This window comes from Stegastes partitus, unplaced genomic scaffold (assembly GCF_000690725.1).
Source record: "Stegastes partitus isolate 25-593 unplaced genomic scaffold, Stegastes_partitus-1.0.2 Scaffold1893, whole genome shotgun sequence".
NCBI lineage: Eukaryota > Metazoa > Chordata > Actinopteri > Pomacentridae > Stegastes > Stegastes partitus.
Genome location: NW_007579624.1, coordinates 57,465 through 81,667, shown reverse-complemented (window position 1 = coordinate 81,667; position 24,203 = coordinate 57,465). Strand labels below are relative to the sequence as shown.

Genomic DNA, 24,203 nt, shown 5'->3' with positions numbered 1-24,203 from the left:
TCACAGTTTGTGGTATAATTTTTTCAAAAATCAAACATGCTGGTGTGTTTAGGGGTTCAGAGGGTTTACCAGACACGGAACACTCCACTGTAACCATCTGCTCAATTAAAAATAAATGGCGATTTAAAGTAAATCTTTAAGTTTTAGGTATTTACAACTATACTTAATTGCAAATGTTGAGGCTAAACCTAATCAGATTTGATAAGAGATTGGAAAGGATTGGGCTTCAGTAAGAGGATTTGATCCTGGATTCAAACTCAATAGAATGTTATTGAGCCTTAATGTCTAATAGTGTGCTGTATTAGGCTTTCGTTGCAGTTTTGTGCAAAGGCTGGCTTTAGCAGTGCTGGGTACATTTTTTAACAAGTCTTGCTTGCCTCCTCCCAGCAACGTTTTATATATGCAACTGGTCAACTACATTTATTTTTTTTTTTTTTTTCATTTTTTACTCGCCATAGACCATGCTAGACCTGGTCGAATCCTAACACAAGCAGAAAAAAAAAAGTCCTCTGATTTGTGTAAATAAGGTTCGTCCATTGACATAATGGGGCGTCCAATACAGTTAGCTTTGTCAAAAAAAAAAAGTGCAGGGTCACCCTACAGAAAATTTGAATGTGACTCAACTTCAGCTGTTTACCTTGAGATCAAAGCTAGGAAATAATGAATATTCCCCTCCAAGTTAAAATGTTCCTCTTAAATTCGAGGTTTGACAGTTGATCGGCGCCTTCTCTCCAGCACCCTGGAAGAAACGTGTTTTCGGTGGTTGATGGACTCTGCCAGGTTTGTCCCTAGTGCCTGTTTGTGACATCCATCGACAAGATCTCAAGGCGCCACCGGGGTGAAGAGGGCGTCCCGTTTTAGTTGCTTCTCCATTTTTGAGGGTTGACATGGTTCTGTTGGCTTCATCACACTGCAACCCTCAACATGTACTGGGGTGTTTTGCAGCTGTGTGTGAAGGAGCCGGGATGAGAGTCAGCACCTCCAAGTCTGAAACCATGGTTCTCTGGTAGACTGCTCTTCCATCTGAGTTTGGGTATTAGTTGCTACCTTAAGCGAAGGAGTGCTCATAAGTGATAGAAAAATGGAGGGACTGATTGGTGCAGCATCAGCAGTAATGTAGTTGTTGTACCAGACGATGACAGTAAAGAGGCAGCAGATTTGAAGGCAAAGCTCTGAATTTATAAGTTGATCTGTAGTCTGACCCTCACCTATGTTTAAGAATGAGTGAATTTTGAGGTCCCCAAAATGAGTTTCCTTGCAGGGTGTCTGGTCTCAGCCTTGGAGGTGAAGAGTTTGGACATCCTGATGGACCATGGAGTAGGGTTGCTGCTTCTTCATTTCAAAAGAAGCCTAATTTTGTTTGGGTGTCTGATTAGGATACCTCCTGGGAGATGTCTTTTGGAGGTTGTCCAGGCTGATTCAACTGGGAAGAGGCCTCTGGGTAGACCCAGAACTAACTCAAGGGACTGAACATCCCAGGATCCCCTCAGGAGGAAGTGGAAATCATTGCTGGGGAGAGGGACATCTGGAATGCCCTGCTTGGCCTGCTGCTACCACAAAACAACCCTTGATAAACAGGAGAAAATGGATTGATTTTTAAAATGCAGGGATGTTTTTGACCGAAACACTGACTTTGGGTTTGTGTAGGTTTTTCATGGGCCTGTTTAAATTTGGGCTCAGATTTTAAACCCCCATCAAAGCTCAATTTTCCACAGTAGACAGTTTTTTTTTTTTTTTTTTTTTTTTTTTTTTTTTTATTTATTTACTGTCTGCTGGCCTCAGATCTGCTTGAGAAAGATCACCGACTGATTGGCCTCATAGAATCCAGATTGTGATGGACTTTGTAAGCGAAAATGTCTCTCACATAGCAACGTGACGCTCAGTTTTCTTCCTGGTTCAGCTGAAGGTGACAGATGAAGACATGTGTGCAGTTTCACCATCTTGAGCTTATCAGAGCTGTTTGTCGGCTGTGTGCAGTTTTATGGCCGTCACTAAAACAGAAACTGAGAAAGCGTCCATTCCTTCATATTCTGTTTCTCATGAGTTTAGATTCAAGGACAGAAACTCTTTACATCACAACACAATAGCTCAGTGATGGAGCAATAATCACACAGTATTGTGTATTGTATGTTGCGTTTCAGCTTGAGGGCCGCTAACCAAAGATGGATAGGTTTGTGTCGATCACCAGGAAAGTGGAGGAGAAGAATAGGGGAAGGACTTGCAGTAAAGGGCCATTAGTGGGATTTGAACCCATGGCTGCTGCATCGGGGACTATAGCTCCTGAACATGGGTCGCCAGCTCAACCAGTTGCGCTATAGCGGCAGCCCAGGAGTCTTCTCTTCTAATTGTCTCACCTGCCCAGAATTGCTAAATTAGAGTATTAAACCTGTTGATTTTCCACAGTGTTGCATTTTTAAGCCATTGTTTGAGGATTTTTTTCCCATTACGTCTACATGTATCGCAGGTTTCCGTGTGTTTGACTTTTTTTTTTTACACTTTTATTCTAGCATTATTAGCCATTTTAATAGCAATCTGACTATCACCAGTTTTAAGTGAGTTTTAAAGCAAAATAAGACTACCTTTAGGAACAAAGTCCAGTAAACAATGATTCATCTACAGTGAGTTCTGCACTACCATTGTAACATAGAAAGAGGAAGAAAACTCAGAAGTCACAACATACTGACCATCGAGTTAAATCAGCTTCTCTGACAGTCCCTTCTGCATACGCGGCTTTGAAATGCAGATTTGTCGTCGAGATAGGATCTCAGCAGTAAATATCAGCGCCTCTCTGCTGCTCATGATATACTGCGCAGTTCAAGTTTGTGAACTTAACAGCTTCTGTATAAGCACAGTAAACCGTGAACTCTGGCTGCATCTTTGAGCTGATTTCGCTTTAACTAGAGGAAGATGCCGCTGTGTAAGATATTAATTGTGTTGCTCAAGTGCATTGATGAAAGACGAGCAAGCAAGCATTCATACAGTACAAGGTTGAAGGCTTGTTTAGCTCTCTGGTGACGAGTAATTGAAGAGCGCGAGGAGATAAACAGACACGTGTTCAGAGGAGAGCGGACTGTAGAAAGGCCTCTGCGACTGCGAGCTTAAGATTTCTCCATTGACTCTGCATCTTAAGCTCATTCACACTGCTTTTATATTCAAGGCTTTACACCAGTATGAGCAGCGCCACATGCCGTTAACTACCATTTTATTCTCTCCGGTTTTCATGGCTGTGTCAAAGTGAGCACAAAGAGCAGTAATGATCACACTGAAGGCTCTCTTGTGCATGCCACACTTTTTCTTTTTTTTTTGCAACTTTTGCACAAAAAAATTGAGCTAGTTAGTCTTTGTCATTGCTGAGCTATAAATTCTCCCGACTTAAGTAGTCAGTCTCTGGTTCTATTTTTCTCCCCTTTCAATTAATAGGAAACACATCGGTTGAAGGAGGGTCTTTGTTGGCGTGAGAGTCCATACATCACCTAAACTAGAGCACCCACCCCTCCTCCTGCCTACCAACACACACACACACACACACACACACACACACACACACACACACACACACCGACAGTCCCCATCTGCTCCCAATCACGGGTGCAGCCAGCGGTCAGGTCGCTGACGGTGTGCTGCATACAGGCACGTGCTAACACACATGTAAGAATACACAACACGGGCAATGCTAGGCATGAGCTCAGACACACACATTCATTCAAACTGAACTAGTTGTAAACATGCCCTCTGACACCACGCTCTTAACATCCACTTCATAAAAGCGAAAGTAAACCTACTTTCTATCACACACACACACACAGATCGAGGCACAGTGACAGATCAACATGAGACATCCTGGTGGTGTGCTTCACTGATGACAGGGTGTCATGGAAACGCCCAGCATTCTCCATGGTTACGCACTGTTTACCCCTACGGGATACTCTCTTGTGATTGTTCAGACAGAACACTTGAGCTTCTACAACAATTCAGAGTGGCCAAAATGCGCGCGCACACACACACACACACACGCACATTGTTTCTTATCAGGATCTAAATGGTCACAAATTAGCCTATTATGTGCTTTTGGGATTAGAGCAGTGATTTAGCCTAATAGTCTGTTTTTGCACTCTTGCACCGAGTCCATACAGCACGGCAGATATTTGCCAATAAAGGCTTGACGTTTAAATCCACTCGTATGGATCTGCAGCGCTCATTTAGTGGAAGAGATGTGGAAGCACTTTCTTTTACCTTTTATAGTGAGAGCGGAATTGTGGATCGCGTGCTGCCGTCACTTTCAGGTTTCAACCGTTTGGCTTCCTGTAAAACTTGTGTCTCAACATCCTTTTTTTGTGTGTGTGTATGTGTGTGTGTGTGTTTGTGTTTGGTTTGGCTGTGGGACTGGGTCTGTGTGTTAATGCAAATGCACAGGAGCCGTGATGTGTTTGCTCTGTACGCGTGCACCCGTAATGAAGACAAAAGCTCATAGCGAAGCTCAGGATCCCTCATTAAGCTGTTAATGCTGCTTCCTGTGCATGTGTCTTCAGGCTGCTGATTAATAATGCTGCTTGTTATTCATTAATATAATGAACGTGCACTGTTGAGGATGGCTGTTAAACTTTTTTTTTTTTTTTTTAATGTGTGTGTGTGTTTTTTTTTCCTTCTTTTCCAGACTCCATTGACCAGCCCACATTGGACCACACCCCCAGAGAGAGGGGAGGGGGGCATCAGATCGTCCATCATCTTGGCGCCGTCGCAAGGTGGGCTAACATCCCGTATGGTTGGCATGGTAACGGCCTGCTGGGTTTAGGTTGAGCGGTTTGTCGGAGACAGTTTCTTGTTGTTGCCACACTCTTGCAACATCCTCCTGACCTGCGCGCTGAAATGCAGAGAACACTGTGTGTTTTCTGAAGCAAATGTTTTATGGAGGTGTTGTTTTGTGTGTGTTCGAGGTCTTGGATCTCGGAAAGGTGGAATAGTTTTGGTGAAAGGCTGGTGGTGGCGGTGGCGACGATGGTAATGAGGGAAACAAAGAGGGTTGCGAGGACAATTTTCCAGCAGATGACAAAATGAAGAGTGCGAAGACAGCAGGGAGACAGGAGGAGAAATCAAATTATTCTTTGTGCTCTACCTGCCACAGAGGCTGAAACAGAGCATTAATCTTTTACCCCCGTCTGCAGGTGACAACAGCACACACATACACACACACCCACCCACATGAATGTTCCCAGACTTAACCAAACCACATCGTCTCTTTCGTTCACGTGCATTTTCACATACGTGCTTCTGCAAACGTCCTGGCCTTGCACAGCAAGCAGGAGTGATTGGGTGAGAGACAGGAAGAGGAAGAGTCCAGTTCATGGTTCAGGAGATACTGGTCCTGAGCAGGAGGAGAACCTGAGAGCGTGAAGTTGAGGAAGGACAGGTGGTTGTAGGGTTCTACCACGAAAAGTTAAAAGTAAGAAAGTGCTTGTCAGGTGACTGGCAGTTGGGGGCTCTTCAAAGGGTTTGGATGGACATCAAGCTTTCCTGGTTGAATCCTCACCACAAACGTTGCACTAAAAAAGTCACTCTTTAATAAAAAAGTTATTTAATGAAGATCTGAAGCTGTATTCAAAACTGCCATAACATAAACTTAAAGGAACTTTCCCAGAAAACCTTCCTGTTTCTTTGCAATATTTTGGTTTCACTTCAAGATTTAAGAGTTTTTATTTGTCACATGTTCATACAGTATGAGCAGTGACATGCAAAGTGACAATAACATGAGGACATGATAAAGCAACATTCTTAAAAACAATAGAAAGATATAAAAAGTCTCATCATAAATAATAAGGAGGTAGAGATTGTAGTAATTGTCATGGTACTTGGACATTATGACTTTAGATTGACTTGATCACAGATGGCCAATAAAGCTCTCTTGTGTTTTGCACATTGAAGTTCACTGATTACATTTGAAGAAAGCTCTGACTGAAACAGGAAATTTACAGTGGAGGAAACTATTTCCGAAATCAATTCTGGGTTAGACAAAGTTCAAATCAGCAAATCTGAACTCTGATCCGGATCAGGCTTCAATCGGGAGCCACTTTTTTTGTAGGACTAACTTGTGGCTTGAACAAGTCGTCCAAGTGAAGCGGCTGCTGCTCTTGTCATGTCCCTGGTGTGGGTTTACATGGCCAGGCCCGACCGTGTGCCTCTGTTTTGTCAACAGAGATTATGAAAGAGCGGCGGGTAGGAGGGGGGAGGCTTCTGCGGGGCAGTTTGCATCACCCAGCCCCTCTTACTCTGTCACCTTCCCTCTCCCTCCTACTCTCCCTTCCTGTCTGCTCCTCCCTCTCGTCGCCAACAGCCCTCATCCTGCCCAAACCGCTTCGCTTCCACGGTCTTGTCGCTCCCAGTAAAGAACGAATGGAAAAACAGACGTTGCAACAAAGTTTGATGGCAGCTAACATTTGAATGATAGTGAATGAACGCTATTTTGTCCATATTTTTAGCTTCTAAATAGATTTTTCTGTCTTAACCTTGAAGCTCTCTTGTGCACAGCAAAATAAGAGTTTCGTCTGGAACCTGAATGAAGCTTTAACATTGACTGAATCCTGTCAGGGAGAATCCCAAGATGTCTAGACAGGAATAATCCAGAATGAATAAAGTACAACACAGATTAACTATCAATGAAGGCTGTATTTGCTGTTGCTCATTTTTTCCCCCCGTTTGCTTGTTGTCTGGAACCCAGTAACTCTTTCCGACTCATTCTTGTTTGTTGCATTGTTTTTTCCCCTCCGCTGTGACTCATGCTGTCGTGGGAGGTCTGTCGTCTCTCCGCTTTGTTTTCTGTCTCCCCAAACCTGAATATTTTTGCTTTTGTTTTTTGTTTTTTTAAATTCTGCCCATGTAGAGCGTGTGACTCGAGCTCACCAGTGATGCTGAAGTGGTGCACATTTTATTGCAAACAAATTTATGTTACCAGTATCTGTACAAAGCTGTCTTCCTCGTTCTGAAATACCTAACACAGAATATCATAAAACAGATATCTGATTGGTATCCAGGAAATACATTTCATACAGCCGAGAATGGCAATGTGAAGTTACTTAATGGTGCTCCAGCTTTCGTTAAGAGTCTTCAGCTCTGTGAACGCAACAGAAATCCTACAGACAGAAGTTTGACATGCATCCTATTTATACAAACATGACAACTCTGTTCCTCTGGGTGTTATCAGTAGGGAAGCTAAAATGGAAAGTTTATCCTGAGGGTAACAGAGAACCAAACACTAGCTCATTAAAATCCCATTGCATCTCTTATGGCATGTCCAAAATGAACACGGTTCATCCTATGGAGAGCGCGATTGTGGCTACTGTTTGGAAATCTGCCCATTTCAGACATGCACCTCATTAAATAAATGTGATTGCAGCTTAAAATGTTGGTTTCATGTGTGAAATAGCCTCACTTTCAGAGTCTTATTAGGTCGGGTGCAACTTAGAATTAAATGCCAGCAGATAAATGTAAAAGCTGAAGCAGCAAAAGGTAAAAGGTTCACTGATAGAAATTTAAAAAAAAAAAAAAAAAAACATTGTTTGCCTTTTTAAGATCACTGATATTTATGTACCACCTCCTTACCTCAAAGAAAATTCAATTAGTTTGATAAATATTGTAATACTGTGAAGAAGAAGTTGTGGAGGAGATTCATATGATCCCAGATTAATCCATAAAAATGTTTTTTACCCCTTTGCAATGCAGAACAAAAAAAGGTCAAATGTATTTTTTTAGTCAGTCATACATTGATAATAATCAGTGTTTAAACACAGAATAGACAGAATTGTACAGTGTTCTGTGTTTGTTTGTCTCCTGATCCAGTCTCTGCCAACCATCCTACAACCTAATTAAGATTGTGTAGAACATTTTTGATATATACATTAGCCATGTTTCTGTCACATATTCATCGTGATGAATGATTAAGTACTGCCTTAGAAAAGGCAGATGGTAATAATAAACTTAAAGAGTACTTCCTAAATTTCACAATTAAGTTTCTACACTCACTTGAGGATGTTTTCGACTTTCTTAGAAAAGAGTTAATATGCCTCATGGGAGATGGAAACGCTTTTTCTGAAACAGTTCTACAGTAGCGAACATTTAACACATATCTTCACCTCCGGACAACATAAAACATGACCAATGGCAGCTGACAGAATAATTAGAACTTGACCAACTGAATACAGTTCCTGAAGACTTTTCTCCTTTTTTTTGTTGTAGATTTTTTTTATACATACCTTTTGTCTCCTTCAGGTTTTTTTGGCAGTTGTCATGTCCCTGTATCTGTTTTTAGTTTATTTTCTTTTTCTTTTCGTCTTCTCTTTCTCTTTATCACAGCCTTGCAGAACATATCGTAAACCACCACCTTCTGATGACCCCATGCAGCCTAGTTTATTTGCTTCAAAGCAGAGAATGGATGCAAACCTAATTTGCGTTTAGTTTTTTGACGTATTTCAGGACATATTCAAAGTTTTCCTCAATTTTGCTTGGAAAAACAGCTTTTGACGTTACAGTTGCAAACAAGACAAATAAGGATTTTCTTTTTTAAACTGCAGAAAAATACTGTGCAATGTTGAGTGAAAAAGTATTAGATCAGTTAATTAGAACTCCTGAGCACCTATGTAGAGGTTATGGGATTTTCTCTCCTCTTGATTCATGTGGAGTTGACGTTCCACCATCTCTAGCACGTTTCTTTCTCTGCATGAGTTGTGTTATAAAAGGACAAGGCTTCTCATTGATAATGTCCATTTCTTCTCCTTCAGAACATGAGAGTATACAGCAGCAGGTTCTCGTGGGATTTTAGTTGCCTAGCAATGTCACTGAGGTCATAGCCTGCCCATTGGTCAGTGTGCTTCTTCTGACTGCTAATACTAAATATTCTGTGCAGTTCTTCAGGACTGTCCAGTGCATTAGAGGATATTTTGACTGTGTGTGAATCAGATCTCTGAGAAGTCAACCCACCATCTCCCGTCTGTGAAACAGTCTTGTAGCATGTGAACTTTACTGGGGCTGGATTGCACGCTTCTAGTTTACGAGGTGACCTATTTCCTCTGGTTTTGCCATAAAGCCATAAAGTCTGTGGTTCCTGGTGAGCTGTGCTCCCACTGGGCTCCTGACTCCAGGGTCACCGGCAGGCTACTGTCCTGTAGCAGAACTCAGGAGTTCAGCTTCACCACAGCAGGCTTGACCCGAGTGATCCTCCTGTCGCACCCATCTAACGACCCGGAAAATATGTGGGTCAACCGTCAGCGTGAAGGCGGTGACCCCTTGAAATCGCTCGGGTCAAGATCAGGGTTGAGAACCGGGTCAAGCTTAGTATCAGAGTTCAGAGCTGCTTACCTGCACCGACGCTCTCACCTGGGACTGTCAGCGCGACAGAAGAGTCTCTCAAGCGCTCAGCCAGCTGGGAGCTAAATTTTTCACCCTGCTCCTATTTGTGTTTCTGCTGCTTAGTAACCACCCTGATTAACAGCTTCCCCATATTGCCTTTGGCTGTGCTTAATGCCTGTGAGAAATGATCAACTATATAACTTAGTCTGTAGACTTAAATGAACTTCTGCTCCTATATGGCCTCAGAAAGATGCTTTGCTTCCTGTGTCATGAATAAAGCCTTCTTTCACGTAATTTCGACTCTTAAGTTTTACATCTCAGTTCTCTGTGCATGAGAATTAAGGTGTTTCCATTATGTAGTGGGAGGGAGAAAGATTATCAAAAGAGCGGCTGTACGGGCCAGGTTTGTACATCGTGCTGTCCGTTCACATCGGTGGGTAACAACCGCACCCAAACTGGGCCTGAAAAACCAGTCATTATACGGAGAGCAAATTCAAAGTGTTGTGCTCAAGTGTAAACACACAAAGTGACAAAAATAGTTATGTAAAGACTGAAAGAAGAGGGCTTGATGCCGAGGTAACCCTCCTTACTTTTTCATCTCCACACACCTGGACAGTGAATGTGTGAAGTTACCCAAATTTGGAGGAGGGATTTGAAGCTGTTCGACTGTCTGACAAAAAGTTGTAATGGAGCAAACAACCGCCTTAATTCTTTCTAACACACATTACAGCACTAAATTTGGAGTATTGCCTTTATTCAGACAGGACCGGAGTCCCATGTGGTCGTGCAGCCAATCAGTAAAATCTAATCATATTCACTCAGGGGTGTGGCATGATCGTTATAACATGACACTTCCAAGTTCTGATTCGACCAATACTTCATGTTCACAAGCAGGGTTAATTTTTTCTGCACAGTCTTGGTTGCTGCCTGGATCCTTAAACAGTTCAGTGATTTTTGCCCAACTGTATCCTGGAAGGGCTGCAACGTGGCTCAGTGGTTCGCACCGTCACCTTGCAGCTCGAAGATCCCCGGTTCGCATCCCGGCTGGAATCTTTCTGCCTGGAGTTTGCATGTTCTCCCCGTGCAGCATGAGTTCTCCCAGGGTTCTCCAACTTCCTCCCTCACAGTCCAAAAACATGTTGAGGTTAATTGGTTATTCCCTGCCTTCGCCCTGAGTCAGCTGGGATAGGCTCCCACAACCCCAGTGAGGATTAAGTGATGTATAGATAATGGATGGATGTATCCTGTAAAAGTTGGCTATAAATGGCCAATTTCTTTTTATTTAAAAGCGCACTGGACAACAATATAAAGGCAACATGCAAATTGTCTTCTCTTCTGACGTAGAGAAAGGCTTAAAAATCTAATTTCTGTTATGGTAAGAAATTTAAGACTGAATTGAGCTAATTTTTAACTAATTTAACTGCACACAAAAAGGTTTTTAACTTCAACTGTTGACAAATTTTTGACCAATGAGTTAATCTACTTCTAGGTGTGGCTTTAAGAGACGATATTCAGATAGTGTGACGAGGACACAGACACTCCTTTGACCAGTGACTATAAAAGGCCATCTCAAAATGCAGCTTTATTCAAATGACACTGTGCCACGGGTGAGGAGAGAAAGACAAGAACAGGCTGTTGGCTGAAAGTTGGCACGTTAGTAAGGACTGCAGCCAGGCACCTGAACGTCCACAACAGTTTTGTTTTGAAAAATCCCTTCACACAGTTCTGGATGAATGCATCCGAGAACGCAATCCTGTCACCAAAATGTCCACCAACTTCGTCGATCCCTTCAAGAAGAGTGGGACAATATTCCACAAGCCACCAACGGTATTACCCTAATGGGTCGTAGATACGTGATGCAAATGGTGGACACGCTGACTTGTGGTTTCTGGTCTATGACCCCCTTCTCGATCTGCCCTTTATCATTTCCAACATAGTCTGTACTTGGTTGCTTCATGGCATCCATTCTGTTGTCAAGAGGCTGTGTGTTGGACCAACAAATACTTTTTCCTCTATAATAAAAAGAATTGATAGAATTTATTAAAATGTGACAACCTGCGCTTCTATTTTATTTCAGCATATTTCTTAGATTCATGAGTTCTATTTCTCGGCACTGTCCAACATTTCTGTTTTCATCATCATCAACTTTGATGCACCAGCTTGTCCAGAGGTTTTTTCAATTTCCAATGTTTCCGTTCCAGTCGCCTTAATGCTCTGATTCAAAATGACCCAGTAGCTTACTGTCTGCTTTTTGCTCCATGCACTCTCCCATCTCCAGCATCTCACTCTCTCCTTTAAATTGCCATCTTCATGCCCATCTCTCCACTCCCTCTTGCTGCCCTCAATAACACCATCACCCTCTCCCATTTCCCTCTTTACGCGTCTCATTCCCACTGCCCCCTGCTGCTGTATTGTACCCACCGCAGCCCCGCTGCCTCTCTGCCACCAGGCCCCACTGCCTGTAGCGTGTAATTGACTTTCTCCCTGCACTGGAAAAGCGGGCGGCCCGCGCCAGGCTGGAGGTGACCCATTTCCCTGGGGCATTCAGCAACCTCCTAATCAACCATTCTCTGGGGCCGCCTCATTCACTCCGCAATTAGAGCAACTCCCCCTTTGAGAACTCCATCAATAGGCTGGCAGGCAGGCAGGCGGGCGGGCGGGCTCGATCAGCGTAGGAGCAAAGACAGAGTTTCACTCAAACACTTTGCTTTGGCTCTTCGAGTTCTGAACCCTCCGACTTTGTACCTCCCCCCCCTCTCCTTTTTGCCTCTACTGCTCCTCATCTCCCTCGTGGTAGGTTTCATCAGACAACAGCAAGTGGGGGTTTTGTCTAACGAAGAGCCGCAGACAGGGAGGCAGGTAGACGGGCACGCAGGGAGGCAGACTGGAGGATAGGCAAGAAGGGATGCAGGTAGGCAAGCAGACAAAGGCACTGAGACAGACAGACAGACAGTCAGATGGGAGGGACTCAAGGGAGAGATTAAAAGAGAAATTTGAAAGAAACTCAAAGAGGGAGGGATTGAGCAAGAGTATGTGCACAATTTCAGAGTATCTCTTGCTTTGAGAAGAAGATGCATGAGTATTCCCCGTTGGTGTCTTGCAAGAGAATACACTTGTGTTTCACCTGGTCTTAAAGACATGCATGAAAGACGCCCTCATATTGATTCTGTCTCAATAAGAAGGTGCACTCGTTGCTTGTATTAGTTGGATATGATCTCGTTATGGGTCAAGAACACGAGCCTATCCAGCTTTGTCTGTCCAAAAATGTGGACATTCCTGGAAAATTTGGAATCTGATTCCGCAAGAACTAGCCTGAAATGATGGTGCATGATGATTAAATAACAGGCCGGCATCTCTCCCCTGCCGTTGGCCTGATTTGCTATGCAGGAGCGGCGGTGCTCTGGTCAGAGGATAACCATGTAATCAATGGAATGAAAAAGCTGCTCTGGCTGTGAAGGTTAAGAGGGGTACTGGAGGCTTTCAGCCCACTCTGTGCGCCACACATGCATTCAAAACGCACTCCAGACAGTCTGAATGTTACATCTCCTCCTCTAATTCCTCCTCCTTTCACCTGTTCCCCTTCCCTCCTGTCTTTCTTTGACATGCCTTTATCTCTCTTTCTCTCCGCTCGCTCCCTCCTACTGCCTCCGCCTCTTTTTGCTCTGATTCCCCCTCTTGGTATTTTTTTTTTTCTCTTCCTCTGCATTTTCTCTGTATATCCTCTGTCTCCCACTATATTTGTGCTCTCTCTCCCCTTCATTTACTTTCCTCCCTCCCTCCCTCCTACCTTTCCCCAGTGTCAACTGCTGTCACTGTGGCAAAGAAAGTGACCAATCAGAGCTCACTTCACAGCACCGGCTTCTCCCTCCCTCCCTCACTTATTTCTTCCATTCCTTCCCTCTATTCCCTGCTCTTCCTCCTCCTCCCTCTTTCGTCCCATCTGCCTCTCTTCCCCACAACCTTTATCAGCTCACTTCCTGGAGACTAAATGTGATGCATTATGGGAGACAGACGGCTGTCTAACGGGGTTAGTTGTGCTGCGTGGCTTATCATCAGAGACACTGCTAATCCTGTGTGCGTGTGTGTGTGTGCATGTATGTGTGTGGGTTTGTGTTTGCGTGTGTGTGTGTGTGTGTGTGCCATATGAGCTGATGAACTCATACATGCACAGGCCCACACACACACACACACACACACACACACAAACAAACACAACCTCACATGCTTACTCTCATATTCTCCAAACAGGAGGAGGAGGAGGAGGCCGACGAGACATGTTTATGTTCGTCAGTCTCTGCCAGGAGAATACAATTTGCATGATATAAGCATATTTTACTCTGCTGTGTACTGTTTTGCGCTGGATCCACTTTACAACCTTTCTCTGTTTTAGTTATTTTTGCTGAGTTCAAAAGGATGATTCCCATGTCTTCTTCCCTTCACAATTACCTATATAATAAGGGCTAAAAGGCTAAGAGGGACTATATAATCCCTTCTCTGCCTGCATTGAAGATTTATTTACAACTGTGTGTTTGCATGTGCCCCATTTTCTCGCAGGTGCTGATATGTGTACACGATGAGCGGATTGGGGGAGAACTCCATGGAGCCTCTGAGCTCAGAAAACCGGAAACGCAAGCTCTCCACTTGCGACACGCCTGGTCTGGGGTGAGTGTGTTTGTGTGTTTGTGTGTTTGTGTGTTTTTGTGTGTGTGTGTGCGTGTGTGCGTGTGTGCGTGTGTGTGTGTGTGTGTGTGTGCGCGCGATCAGCAAACGTGAGGGAAAGTGGGCTACTGGGTCAGTGGTTTCTTGAGTCCGGGCCATGCAGCGAGTTTGTTGACGTCCACTGGGATGATGAAGAACTGAACTATGTGAAAAGGTGTAAGAATATTTTATGTGTAGTTTTGCTATAAAAAGCAGTTTCAACACTGAATCTCATTATTTAATAACAAAGTATTTCTCCTTTTTACATTCTCTGCTCCTCTGTACTGGATTTTAAAAAAAGACAGAAGAAGTCATTTTTTCTCTTCTGTATTTCAAGTAGAAGCATCATGGGGCTTATAATCTGTTTTAAGATAAATAAAATGACCTGCACGCTGACTTTATTCCAGTAGAAAATGTTTTAACTCCAGTTAGATCTTAATCAGGTCAAAAACATGAGATTGAAGTGCTACTTCTTGCAATTTTTTTTTTAAAATCAATGCCAAATTCCACCAGCATTGAATGCTTGAATATATGTCCTTGAATTTGCTGTCTAAGCCTCTAATGCAGTGGCCAATTGAAGGACAATATGACCTTCTGATCTTCTCATCTAGTTCCTGTCAAAAAAGCCCTGCATGCATTTGAAAGTAATGTCCAGTTACCGCTCTCGCACATGGCTCCAAGCTGCAGCAATCATTGTTCTCAGACTGCAGCAAAAACCACCGCTGACTTTCCTTTGAAACATTTTTTGCTGGACATCGCGCTCAAAAGTAAACTCCTCTTCATCTATCTGCATAGTTTTCAGATATACAAACAGCACTGACAATTTGAGAAAAGTGGAATTGGTTTCTAGATTGTCAATTTGTGATGGACTGGCGACCTGTCCAAGGTGTACCCTGCCTCTCGTCTAGTGTCGGCTGTGATGTGCTTCAGCCCCTCTGCAGCTCTCCGCGGCACAAACTGGTATAGGTGATGGATGGATGGATTAAAAAAAATGGATGAAGTGATGTTAGCTTAGCTTTAATCTTTGCACATTGCCCCCTGCAGGTGTGAGAGGAAGCGACGAGAACAGGAGAGCAAATACATTGAAGAGCTGGCGGAGCTGATCTCGGCCAACCTGAGCGACATCGACAGCTTCAACGTCAAACCAGACAAATGTGCCATCCTCAAAGAGACGGTGCGGCAGATCCGCCAGATCAAAGAGCAGGGTGAGTGGACACAGTTGTCTGAAACAGTGACGGCCGCTGAGGGCTGGAATCGGACAGGTGCACTGCAAGTCAGGTGGACTGTTTAAAAGTGTGCGTAGGAAACACTGGGAAAGGTGTTAAGGAGGAAGAGAAGCGATGGAGACAGCTGGGGGTTAGAATGCGTTCCTCCTCAGAGCAGGTGCAAGGACAAATCAGTCATTCATCTCCCACAAATTTCACAGCTTTAACTGTTTATGTTTGGGTGGAAACATCAATGCTTTGTGAACCCGTCATTCTTGTGTATGTGTGTGTATTATGGCCATGCACAGCTGGCCTCGCCAGGGGCTGTTTAATTGGACGTTTGCAGGTAATCACATGGCCATCCATTCTGCTGAACTGCCAAATTATTAGTTCAGTTACATCTGCTGTTGTCACAGTTCTGTCTCCATTATGCTGCGGTCATTTCTGCAGCAAACAATTTAGAAAGCTGCAGGCTGAGACGTTTGCGTTGCAGATGCACCATCAGGGGCACATACTGGCAAATTTTAACTCCTGGATTCAGATGTGTATCAGTATGAATTTTTCCATTCAAGGTGAATTTCTGGAGATCAGGGGGCGAGCCAGTGGTGAATTTTGTTCTTTCTTGTCTCTGCTCAGCTCAGTCAGTGTCTGCCACCTCGACAGGAAGGGGAAGAGGCTACAGCTGGCCCTGACTGGCTGCTGACAGGTTACCATAGTTACAGGAAGTGAAGACAGAAATGACACAGGCGTTTAGACTCGTCTCTCGCTTTCTACCTGTTCCTCTTCTCCTCTTCTCACTTTCAGTTGCTCTTCCTGCCAGTCTTCATTTTGCTCTTTTCTCCATCACTCTGTCCTGTTTTTCATCTGACTGGGATTTAATATTCTCTGCTCTTGCCTCTTCCTCCTTTTCTGCTTCCCTGCTATTTCCCCACCACCACCACCTCCACCACCACCACCACTCTCATGTCTCATCTGTATTGCAGCACAATGAGTTGCAGCATCTTTAGGTTTGCTCCCAGCATCTTAAGATATTGAATGAACTGATTGAGTGCAGCCTCTCTCTTTCTGTCTCATTCCTCTCCCTCTTTCTTCCAGTCCTCCTCTACCTAACTTCACAGTGCCTGTCTGTAGGCAGCAATGGCTTTTTTTTTTTCTTTGTGTGGGTATCTGTGCCCCCTGGGAGCTAATCAGATAGAATGATTCCTGTAGCCAAGCAGCCCCCGCCTCTTTCTCAGACCAAGCCCTGCATTAATACAACCCAAACATTATCGCAAGTATCGTCTCCATCCACATCCCAGTGTCTCAGCCCCGGACCTCCCTGTCTTCCTCTTTTCCTCCGTCTTCCTTTTTCCCTCTCACAGCCTCAGCCCCTCCATTAATTCAGGTGTCTCAGCTCCTGCCCCTGCACCATTACAGCTTCCAGAGCCTCTCTAGCTCTCTCCTGCCTCTCTCTCTCTCAGCCCCAACCTACCAGACAGTCCCTCACAGTCTGACACTGAATATAAAGCATGAGGACGGCAGCTACCTGCTCCACATGCACCCAGCCCTCTACTCCTCCTGACGGGCTCCTCAGAGAAACCTGCCTCCGTCCATCTCCCTCCTCACCTGTAGTTTTAAATCCCCCCCTCTCCAAAAAAAAAAAAACATAAGTGAAGATTGAGAAACGCTGCCCCCTGCTGGTGCAGCTAGAGTAGTGACTGACTGGCAGCTTCCTCGAGTTTCAGGTATCGTGGCTCTCACCTTGTGTTTCTCTTTTGCTCTTTTTGTTGCTTCTTTGCAGGCAGCTGGGCTTTCAGGAGGCTGTTTGTAATGTTCTTTCTAACGTATGCCTCTCTTTTCCCTTCCCTCCCTGTCTCACAGGAAAAGCTTCATCCAACGATGATGACGTTCAGAAGTCAGACGTGTCGTCAACTGGTCAAGGGGTCATCGACAAGGACCACCTGGGGCCGCTTCTGCTGCAGGTGAGTCCAGCTCCCCTCCCCTGTCAATCACGCCTTGTTTATTCATGTTTTGATTGGCCAGCTGGCAGGTGGTGACTTCTTCTCTCTGTGCTGCCAGGCTCTGGACGGTTTCCTGTTTGTGGTGAACCGGGAGGGCAGCATCGTGTTTGTGTCGGACAACGTGACGCAGTACCTGCAGTACAAACAGGAGGAGCTCATCAACACCAGTGTGTACAACATTCTCCATGAGGACGACAGGGAGGAGTTTCACAAGAACCTGCCCAAGACCAACAGTGAGAAACACTGATACACACACACACACACACACACACGCATAGAAAAACACTCACGGGGGGGGAAGCTGCACGTCTGCTCAGAAGTAAACCCTACTTGACATCTTCCACAGGGCCGAGGTATAAAACAAACTTTGAGAGGTTACAACACCTCTGCGCACACGTCAACGTAAACTCACTCAGTTATTTATTCATGCTCCTCCGGTCTTTACTCCATCTCTTGTTATAATGAGGAGCTCCTGGGAAGAAGGTTCATGTGCATGAGAGGTATTCAGAAACACACACTCACACACACACACACACCTGACAAAACACACATGTGCACAGGAGCACCCACCCACTCGGTGCTAAGCAGGCAGAGCGTAGCGCAGCTGTCAGTCACACTCAGTGGTCCAGACAGTGTAAAACAGGCCCGGGCTCTATTCAGATCCCATGGCAGCCATCTGGAAACTACGTACTGCTGAATAATGCACCTCCACACTTTCCTCTACTTAATTCACTATGTGTTTGCATGTGCACGCATGTGACTTACTGTCAGTTATGGAGGAAGTATTCAGACCTTAGTAAAAAATACTGACAACAATCGAAGTCTGAGAAATATGCTTTTCAAATTAAAAGTCCTGCCTTAAAAATCTCCTTCTTTCCACTTAAATAAACGTCTTTAAGTAGATTAAGAAAAATGTCAGCAGAGAAAACCAGCTCCGGTGGTTTGCTGATCATTAGATGCTCATGAATTAATGTGTAAGCAGCATTTTACTGATGTAGTTGGTTGAGGTGGGGGCTAAAATAATTTCATGTAGAACTCTGATTTTCATTATGTATTAATGCTTGTTATATTTTTAATTAACTGCTTGATTGTTTGTTCCGTAAAAATTCTGATAATGGTAAGAATTGCCCATCGTGATTAAGTGAAGTGGCACTTTTACACACAGCAATGGTCCAAACCTCAAAATTATTAAAAATACATGTAAATAATTTAAAAGAAAATCAGCACATTCGAGAGCCTGGCTGCAGGGAATATTCTGCATTTTTGCATAAAAATGGTTGAAACTGTTTGTTCTTAAATACAGTACTTGAGTAGATGTACTTTACTCAAGGACTTTATACGTCTATTACAGTAATGTGTGTTTTTTTTGGACGCTGTGTGTGCATGCAAGCCCATGAGTATGTGCACAGAGCACTATTTATAAAGCTGATTAATTATGGATATGTGTGCTCGACTGAACCTGCTAGTCGATTAACTCAGCAGTAATGTTCCTGAGCAGCGGCGCCTCCGACATGTCATTGACACGTTCTCTCACTTATTCCGCCTCTTCCCCTGCACGCTCCTTTATTCATTCACTCTCTTTTAAGACTCATCTTTATCTACTTTTCCTCTGAGCGTCCCTCGTGCCTCTCTCAACTCACTCCTTCTCAGCCTCATTCATACTTAATATGGCTGCCTGCAAAGATGAATATTGTGGTTGTCTGTTCCTCAACCTGCCTCTCTCGTTGCTCTCCCACCCCTCATTGTGTCTTGCTCTGCTGCTCTGCCCCTTCATTATCTTTTTGGGCCCATGAATGAAATGCGCTCTCGCTGCACATTCCTGTGGGATGACCGCTGACCATGCCAGCTACAGTTAAATACACACACAGAAGCGCCCGGGAAACACGCGTATACAAAAAAAAACACACACACATATGCACTCACACACTCGTGCGCAGAGCATGAAGTGAGCTTTTGTTGCTGGCCGGTGTGTTTTTGACCCCTCTGTCTTGCCTTGCTGTTAGCTAATTGCGTCTGAGGGGAAATGTCAGCCCCGGTGACTGTACTGCTGGGTTTTGTTTTTTTTTCTTTCTGCCGAGGAGCGAAACCCAAGGCCTTGTTAAATCACCTCTCACTATCACACAGCACCTCCCTACCACTACCACGCTACCCCCCGACATGTCTCGCTCTCCTGGGTGCTCTCTTGTATCCTCCCTGCACCTGCCAGACAGAAAGCTCCAGCCGGCTCAAGGCCCCGATAAGGCTTCACTCAGACCTTGGAGGACAGTTGGATGTCTCTCTGAAGTTTGGCTCCCCTTTCCCTCTCCCTTTTCTCGCTCTCCCTGTGAAGGTGACCCCGTCTAAATGTGTGTGTGTGCGTGCCGTGATGAGGAGTCAGGGTCTAAATGAGGATAGATGGCTGAGTGTCCCTGGCCTCTGCCCACTGCAGAGCAGACTGAGAGGGAGAGATATTGGAAATCGACACCTTGGCTACATTAATCCCATGGTCCATTTAGCCAGGGATCCGAACAGCAGGAGAGGCTTCTGCTTCTCAATTTAAGAGGGAAAATACATGTTGCAGTGTGGTTTGTTTGTTTTGTTTGTTGTCTTATGTGTGTGGATCTGTGGCAGGATAGGGTGTGAGCTGTTTGTGATATTTGATTACAGGCAATCCATTCATAGCTGTGCGTGTGGTTTTTTTCAGTCCCAGAAGCTTCATTCCGTGTTACTCCCAAGTGTAAATTTCCTTTTGTTTGCGTTTGTGTTCCTTTTTAGTAAATGGAGTGTCGTGGGGAAACGAGGCAGCGCGACAGAAGAGTCACACCTTCACTTGCCGGATGCTGGTCAAATTTGGCCATGGCCACGGCCCCATGGAGGAGGGGCCAGGAGGGCCACGCTACGAGACCATGCAGTGTTTTGCTCTTACCCAGCCCAAGGCCATGATTGAGGAAGGAGAAGGTAGGAGGGAGCCGGAAATATCCTCCTACGCTCAAAAATGTGTTATGATTAGTGTTATCTACCTTGTATGTTTGACTCTCACTCTTCAGAATGATGTAAGAGATGAAGAGAGAAGGTCTGTCGCTGCTCGCCTTCAATCCAGAGTGTGATACTGTGACTCATGGTCCGTGTGATTTTGAAAATTACATGTACACAGACTGAAAATAGACTTTACAATGAGGTTGAACCTTTGAAATTAATAATGCTGGCACATTTCTAGGTTATTTCTCTATATTTCTCAATGAGGCAAATGGAGTCAATGTCAGACGCAAACTATTATTTCATATTTTATGTCCTTAGACATGTCTGGAAAAGAAAGTGTAATTTGTAGCTAAATAAATAAAACAAGACATAATAAAATAATAAATGTTTGAAATCTAAAACATACCAATGCAAAGCAGACACTTTTTAGTTCTTGTTTCTTTCTTTAAGGGGCTCAGGTACATAATTAGCAGCTTGTTTTAGTTTTTTTTTTTCTGTTTTTCTCTACACTTTCAATTACCAGAAGCATTTTTTTTTTTGCCATGTGCATTGCATATGTAAAATATGCTTCCTTCTGGACAAGGACCTTTTTTGGTGAATGGGAGCAAAAAAATAACAAAGAGTAAAAATGGTTTAATATCATAGAAAAATATCAGCGCTCTGACAAAAAGAAGAAGAGACTCTTCAGATGCAAAACAAATTAATTCAGAATATTAATGTGACTTTAACTTGGGATTCTTCATCTTGACACTCCCTGGGCTCAACAGTGCAAACTTCTGCACTTTTATTTGTCTGAAATCAGTTTAAACCTCTTTTTTTGTTATTTTTCAGTGAGATCTGCAGAAACCAAAACAATAAGCCTTCAGTACATGTAATAAATATGAAATATTAGTGACACTCCTTGTCTCACCTGCAGACCTTCAGTCATGCATGATCTGTGTGGCCCGTCGAGTGACAGCCATGGAGAGAACGGAGAGTTTCAATACCCGGCACGAGCTCTCAGGTGAGCAGCTGCATTCTCACTAAACACTAAACAAACACAGAAGCTCAAACAGGCCGTGATGTTCATTCTTCATCCATGAACAGGTTTGACTCATTCCTCTTGCGTCTCCCTGTTTCCCCCCTCCGTTTGTCCTCCTTCTGTCCTCCCCGGCAGGTAAACTGATTCAGATCGACCAGAACTCTCTACGAGCTTCGATGCGTCCCGGCTGGGAGGATTTGTTGAGGCGCTGCATTCAGATGTTCCTTCAGCACAGTGATGGGCAGCCCTGGTCGCACAAACGCCACTACCATGAGGGTGGGTCACACATGAACACTCACACAGCTTGAATCAGCTACTTTCTCACTTTGAAGAAGATCTGGAGGCGAAGGCACAAGGATGTTGCTGCGTTTAAGTGACTGTGTATTCTATTTAGTCTAATTTATAGCGTTGCATTAACAGCGATGAATAGTTAATTCTCTGCCTGAAATTATTTGTTTTTAGTTTGTTGTTGCTGCTTCTTCTTCCAGAAAGAACCTCTGAATCTCAATGAGACCTGCTGTTTAAACACATAAACACATATACGCACCTCATGCATTAGTAGTTTAATATTGATCTCATGAATAAGAATGTCGAGCGCTACAACATTGATCTTCGTTGTAATTACAGAGTTACTATCAACATAAAGGCAGTGATTGATGACCTTTGTTATCAGTTAAGTGTTTCGGGGTGTTTAATCTGTCCTTTTATCTGCCTGTGCAGCCTTTCTGCAGGGTCACGCTGAGACGCCCCTGTACCGCTTCTCCCTATCTGACGGCACTCCAGTCACAGCGCAGACCAAGAGCAAACTGTACCGTCACCCCATGAGCAACGAGCCGCAAGGCTTCATCTCCACTCACCTACTACAGAGGTCAGAAATTGAAAATAGAGACACTGCATTCAAACACAGCAAAGTATGTTTTTTTTATTGTACTGACAAAAAGAAGTACTTCCAGCACGTCTGTGCAAAGTAGCAAAGGCATTCATGCCACATAAATAGCTCAAGTAGCAGCTCAAGTAGCTTTTATACATCCTGTGAACACTGAGAAGACTCCACACAGGCCCATCATCCACAGTCTAAGATTTCCATTTCCAAGGTTTTTTTTTACTTTTTAAGCCTTTTCATAGTTTTCCTTATGCTTCTATACAGGGAACCGAATGGTTACCGCTCAGCACCAGGTGGGAACATGATGCCGAACGCTATGCGACAGCAGGGCATGGGAGGCCCCAACCCAAATGCCCAAATGAATGTGAACACCAGTGGGGGGATGGGGATGGGGGGCATGAGTGGCATGAACAGGGGCTTCGGCATGAATGAGCAGGGCCACATGGGTCACATGGGTCAGATGGGAGGCGGCTCCATGTACGGAGGGAGTGGTGGAGGAGGAAGCGGAGGTGGAGGAATGGGTAACCGCATGATGCAGATGAATCAGATGGGCCAGATGAACCAAGTAGGACACATGAATCAGATGAATCAGATGGGTCCCATGAATCACCCAGGTCAAGGCATGCAGCAGCACCAACAGCAACCTCCATTCCAGAGCAGCGGTGGATTTGGGCTCAGTGGCATGAACAGCCCCTCGGGGAGCCCCAGAATGGGCGGACCCCAGCAGGGACTCCTGATGTCACCCCGGAACCGAGGGAGCCCAAAAATGGGCGCCAACCAGTTCTCGCCTGGAGGTACGTCTGTCAGTAACTTGAGTTTTACTTATGAATTCATTGATTGCCTATTTGGATGTAAGTTTATGAGTTTTCTTTGCGGTTCCAGGAATTCACTCTCCTCTGAGCGGCATTGGAAGTGGTGGAGGAAGTGGAGGCAGCTCCACTACCTTCTCCAGCAGCTCCTTAAATGCATTACAAGCCATCAGTGAAGGAGTAGGAAGCTCACTCCCCTCCACCCTAACATCTCCTTCGCCAGCCCACAAACCAGACAGCTCTCCCAGCATCCACTCCTCCTCCTCCTCCTCCCAACCCAGTCAGCCATCCAAACCAGGCCAAGATGGCTCCAAAAGCCCAGCAGGAGGCTTAGGGCCCGGATCCAGCGACCATCACCACCCCATGCACCATCACCACCATCATCAGCATCCTCAGGCTGAGAGTTCTGGAGACCGACCAGACAGCCAGGCAACAACAGGGACTAAAGAGTCTGGAGAGGGAAGCAATGAGGCGGGGGTGGCGAGCTCTGAACCCCCACGGAGGGTGCCAGACAGTAAAGGCCACAAGAAGTTGCTGCAGTTGCTGACTTCCCCCACTGAGGAGCTGGGAATAGGTGGCAGCGGGCCAACAGGGCCGCCTGTACCACCCCAACAAACCAGCAGCAGCACTCCGGCAGGCGACAGTAAAGATAGCACTGGCGGCATGACGAGCCCCTCATCCACTGGGGTGTCCTCCTCTTCTTCAGCCAGTGCTAATCCTGGCCAGGCGACCGGGCCAGGGGGCGTGTCGGCATCGATATCATCAGCCCACTATACGGGCTCACTGCAAGAAAAGCACAAGATCCTCCACAAGCTTCTTCAAAACGGCAATACTCCAGATGAAGTTGCCAAAATCACAGCCGAGGCTACAGGAAAGGTGTCACTCGGTGGGCAGGAAGGTGGTGAGGCGGGAGCAGGGGGCTCAGGGGCCGGGTCAGGCCCTGGGGGGATTATGGACCCTAAACAGGAACAGCATAGCCCCAAGAAGGAGAAGACCCATGCCCTCCTCCACTACCTTCTCAACAAGGATGATTCCAAAGAGCCAGTCGATGTCAAGCCCAAACTAGAAGAGCTGGAGGGGAAGGGACCCCCAGGAGCTGGCGGTGGCGCACCACGGACTGGCCCTGGATCTGGGCCCGGCCCTGCACCCGAACATCCAGAGAGCAAAATCAAGTCAGAACCACCAGATGATGTAAGATTGGAATTAGATCACTGCAACTGTAATCGTCTCATTTGTAAATGTTTGGTTCGTCTTGGATTTAATATCTGCCACCTGGATGAATATGAATCTTCA

General features: G+C 45.0%; 1 protein-coding gene across 1 annotated transcript in view; it reads left to right on the top strand.

Moving 5' to 3' along the window:
* Nucleotides 1-4,656: 4,656 nt before the first annotated feature.
* LOC103373047 (nuclear receptor coactivator 3-like) overlaps nt 4,657-24,203 on the top strand; it is a 31,359-nt gene continuing 11,812 nt past the window's right edge. Inside the window, 11 exon segments of the mRNA XM_008302844.1 lie at nt 4,657-4,742; nt 13,891-13,998; nt 15,079-15,239; nt 17,100-17,200; nt 17,298-17,472; nt 19,994-20,176; nt 21,114-21,200; nt 21,354-21,494; nt 21,897-22,086; nt 22,366-22,895; nt 22,984-24,101. Coding sequence (XP_008301066.1) covers nt 13,910-13,998; nt 15,079-15,239; nt 17,100-17,200; nt 17,298-17,472; nt 19,994-20,176; nt 21,114-21,200; nt 21,354-21,494; nt 21,897-22,086; nt 22,366-22,895; nt 22,984-24,101 — 2,775 coding nt within the window. The 5' untranslated portion in view covers nt 4,657-4,742; nt 13,891-13,909.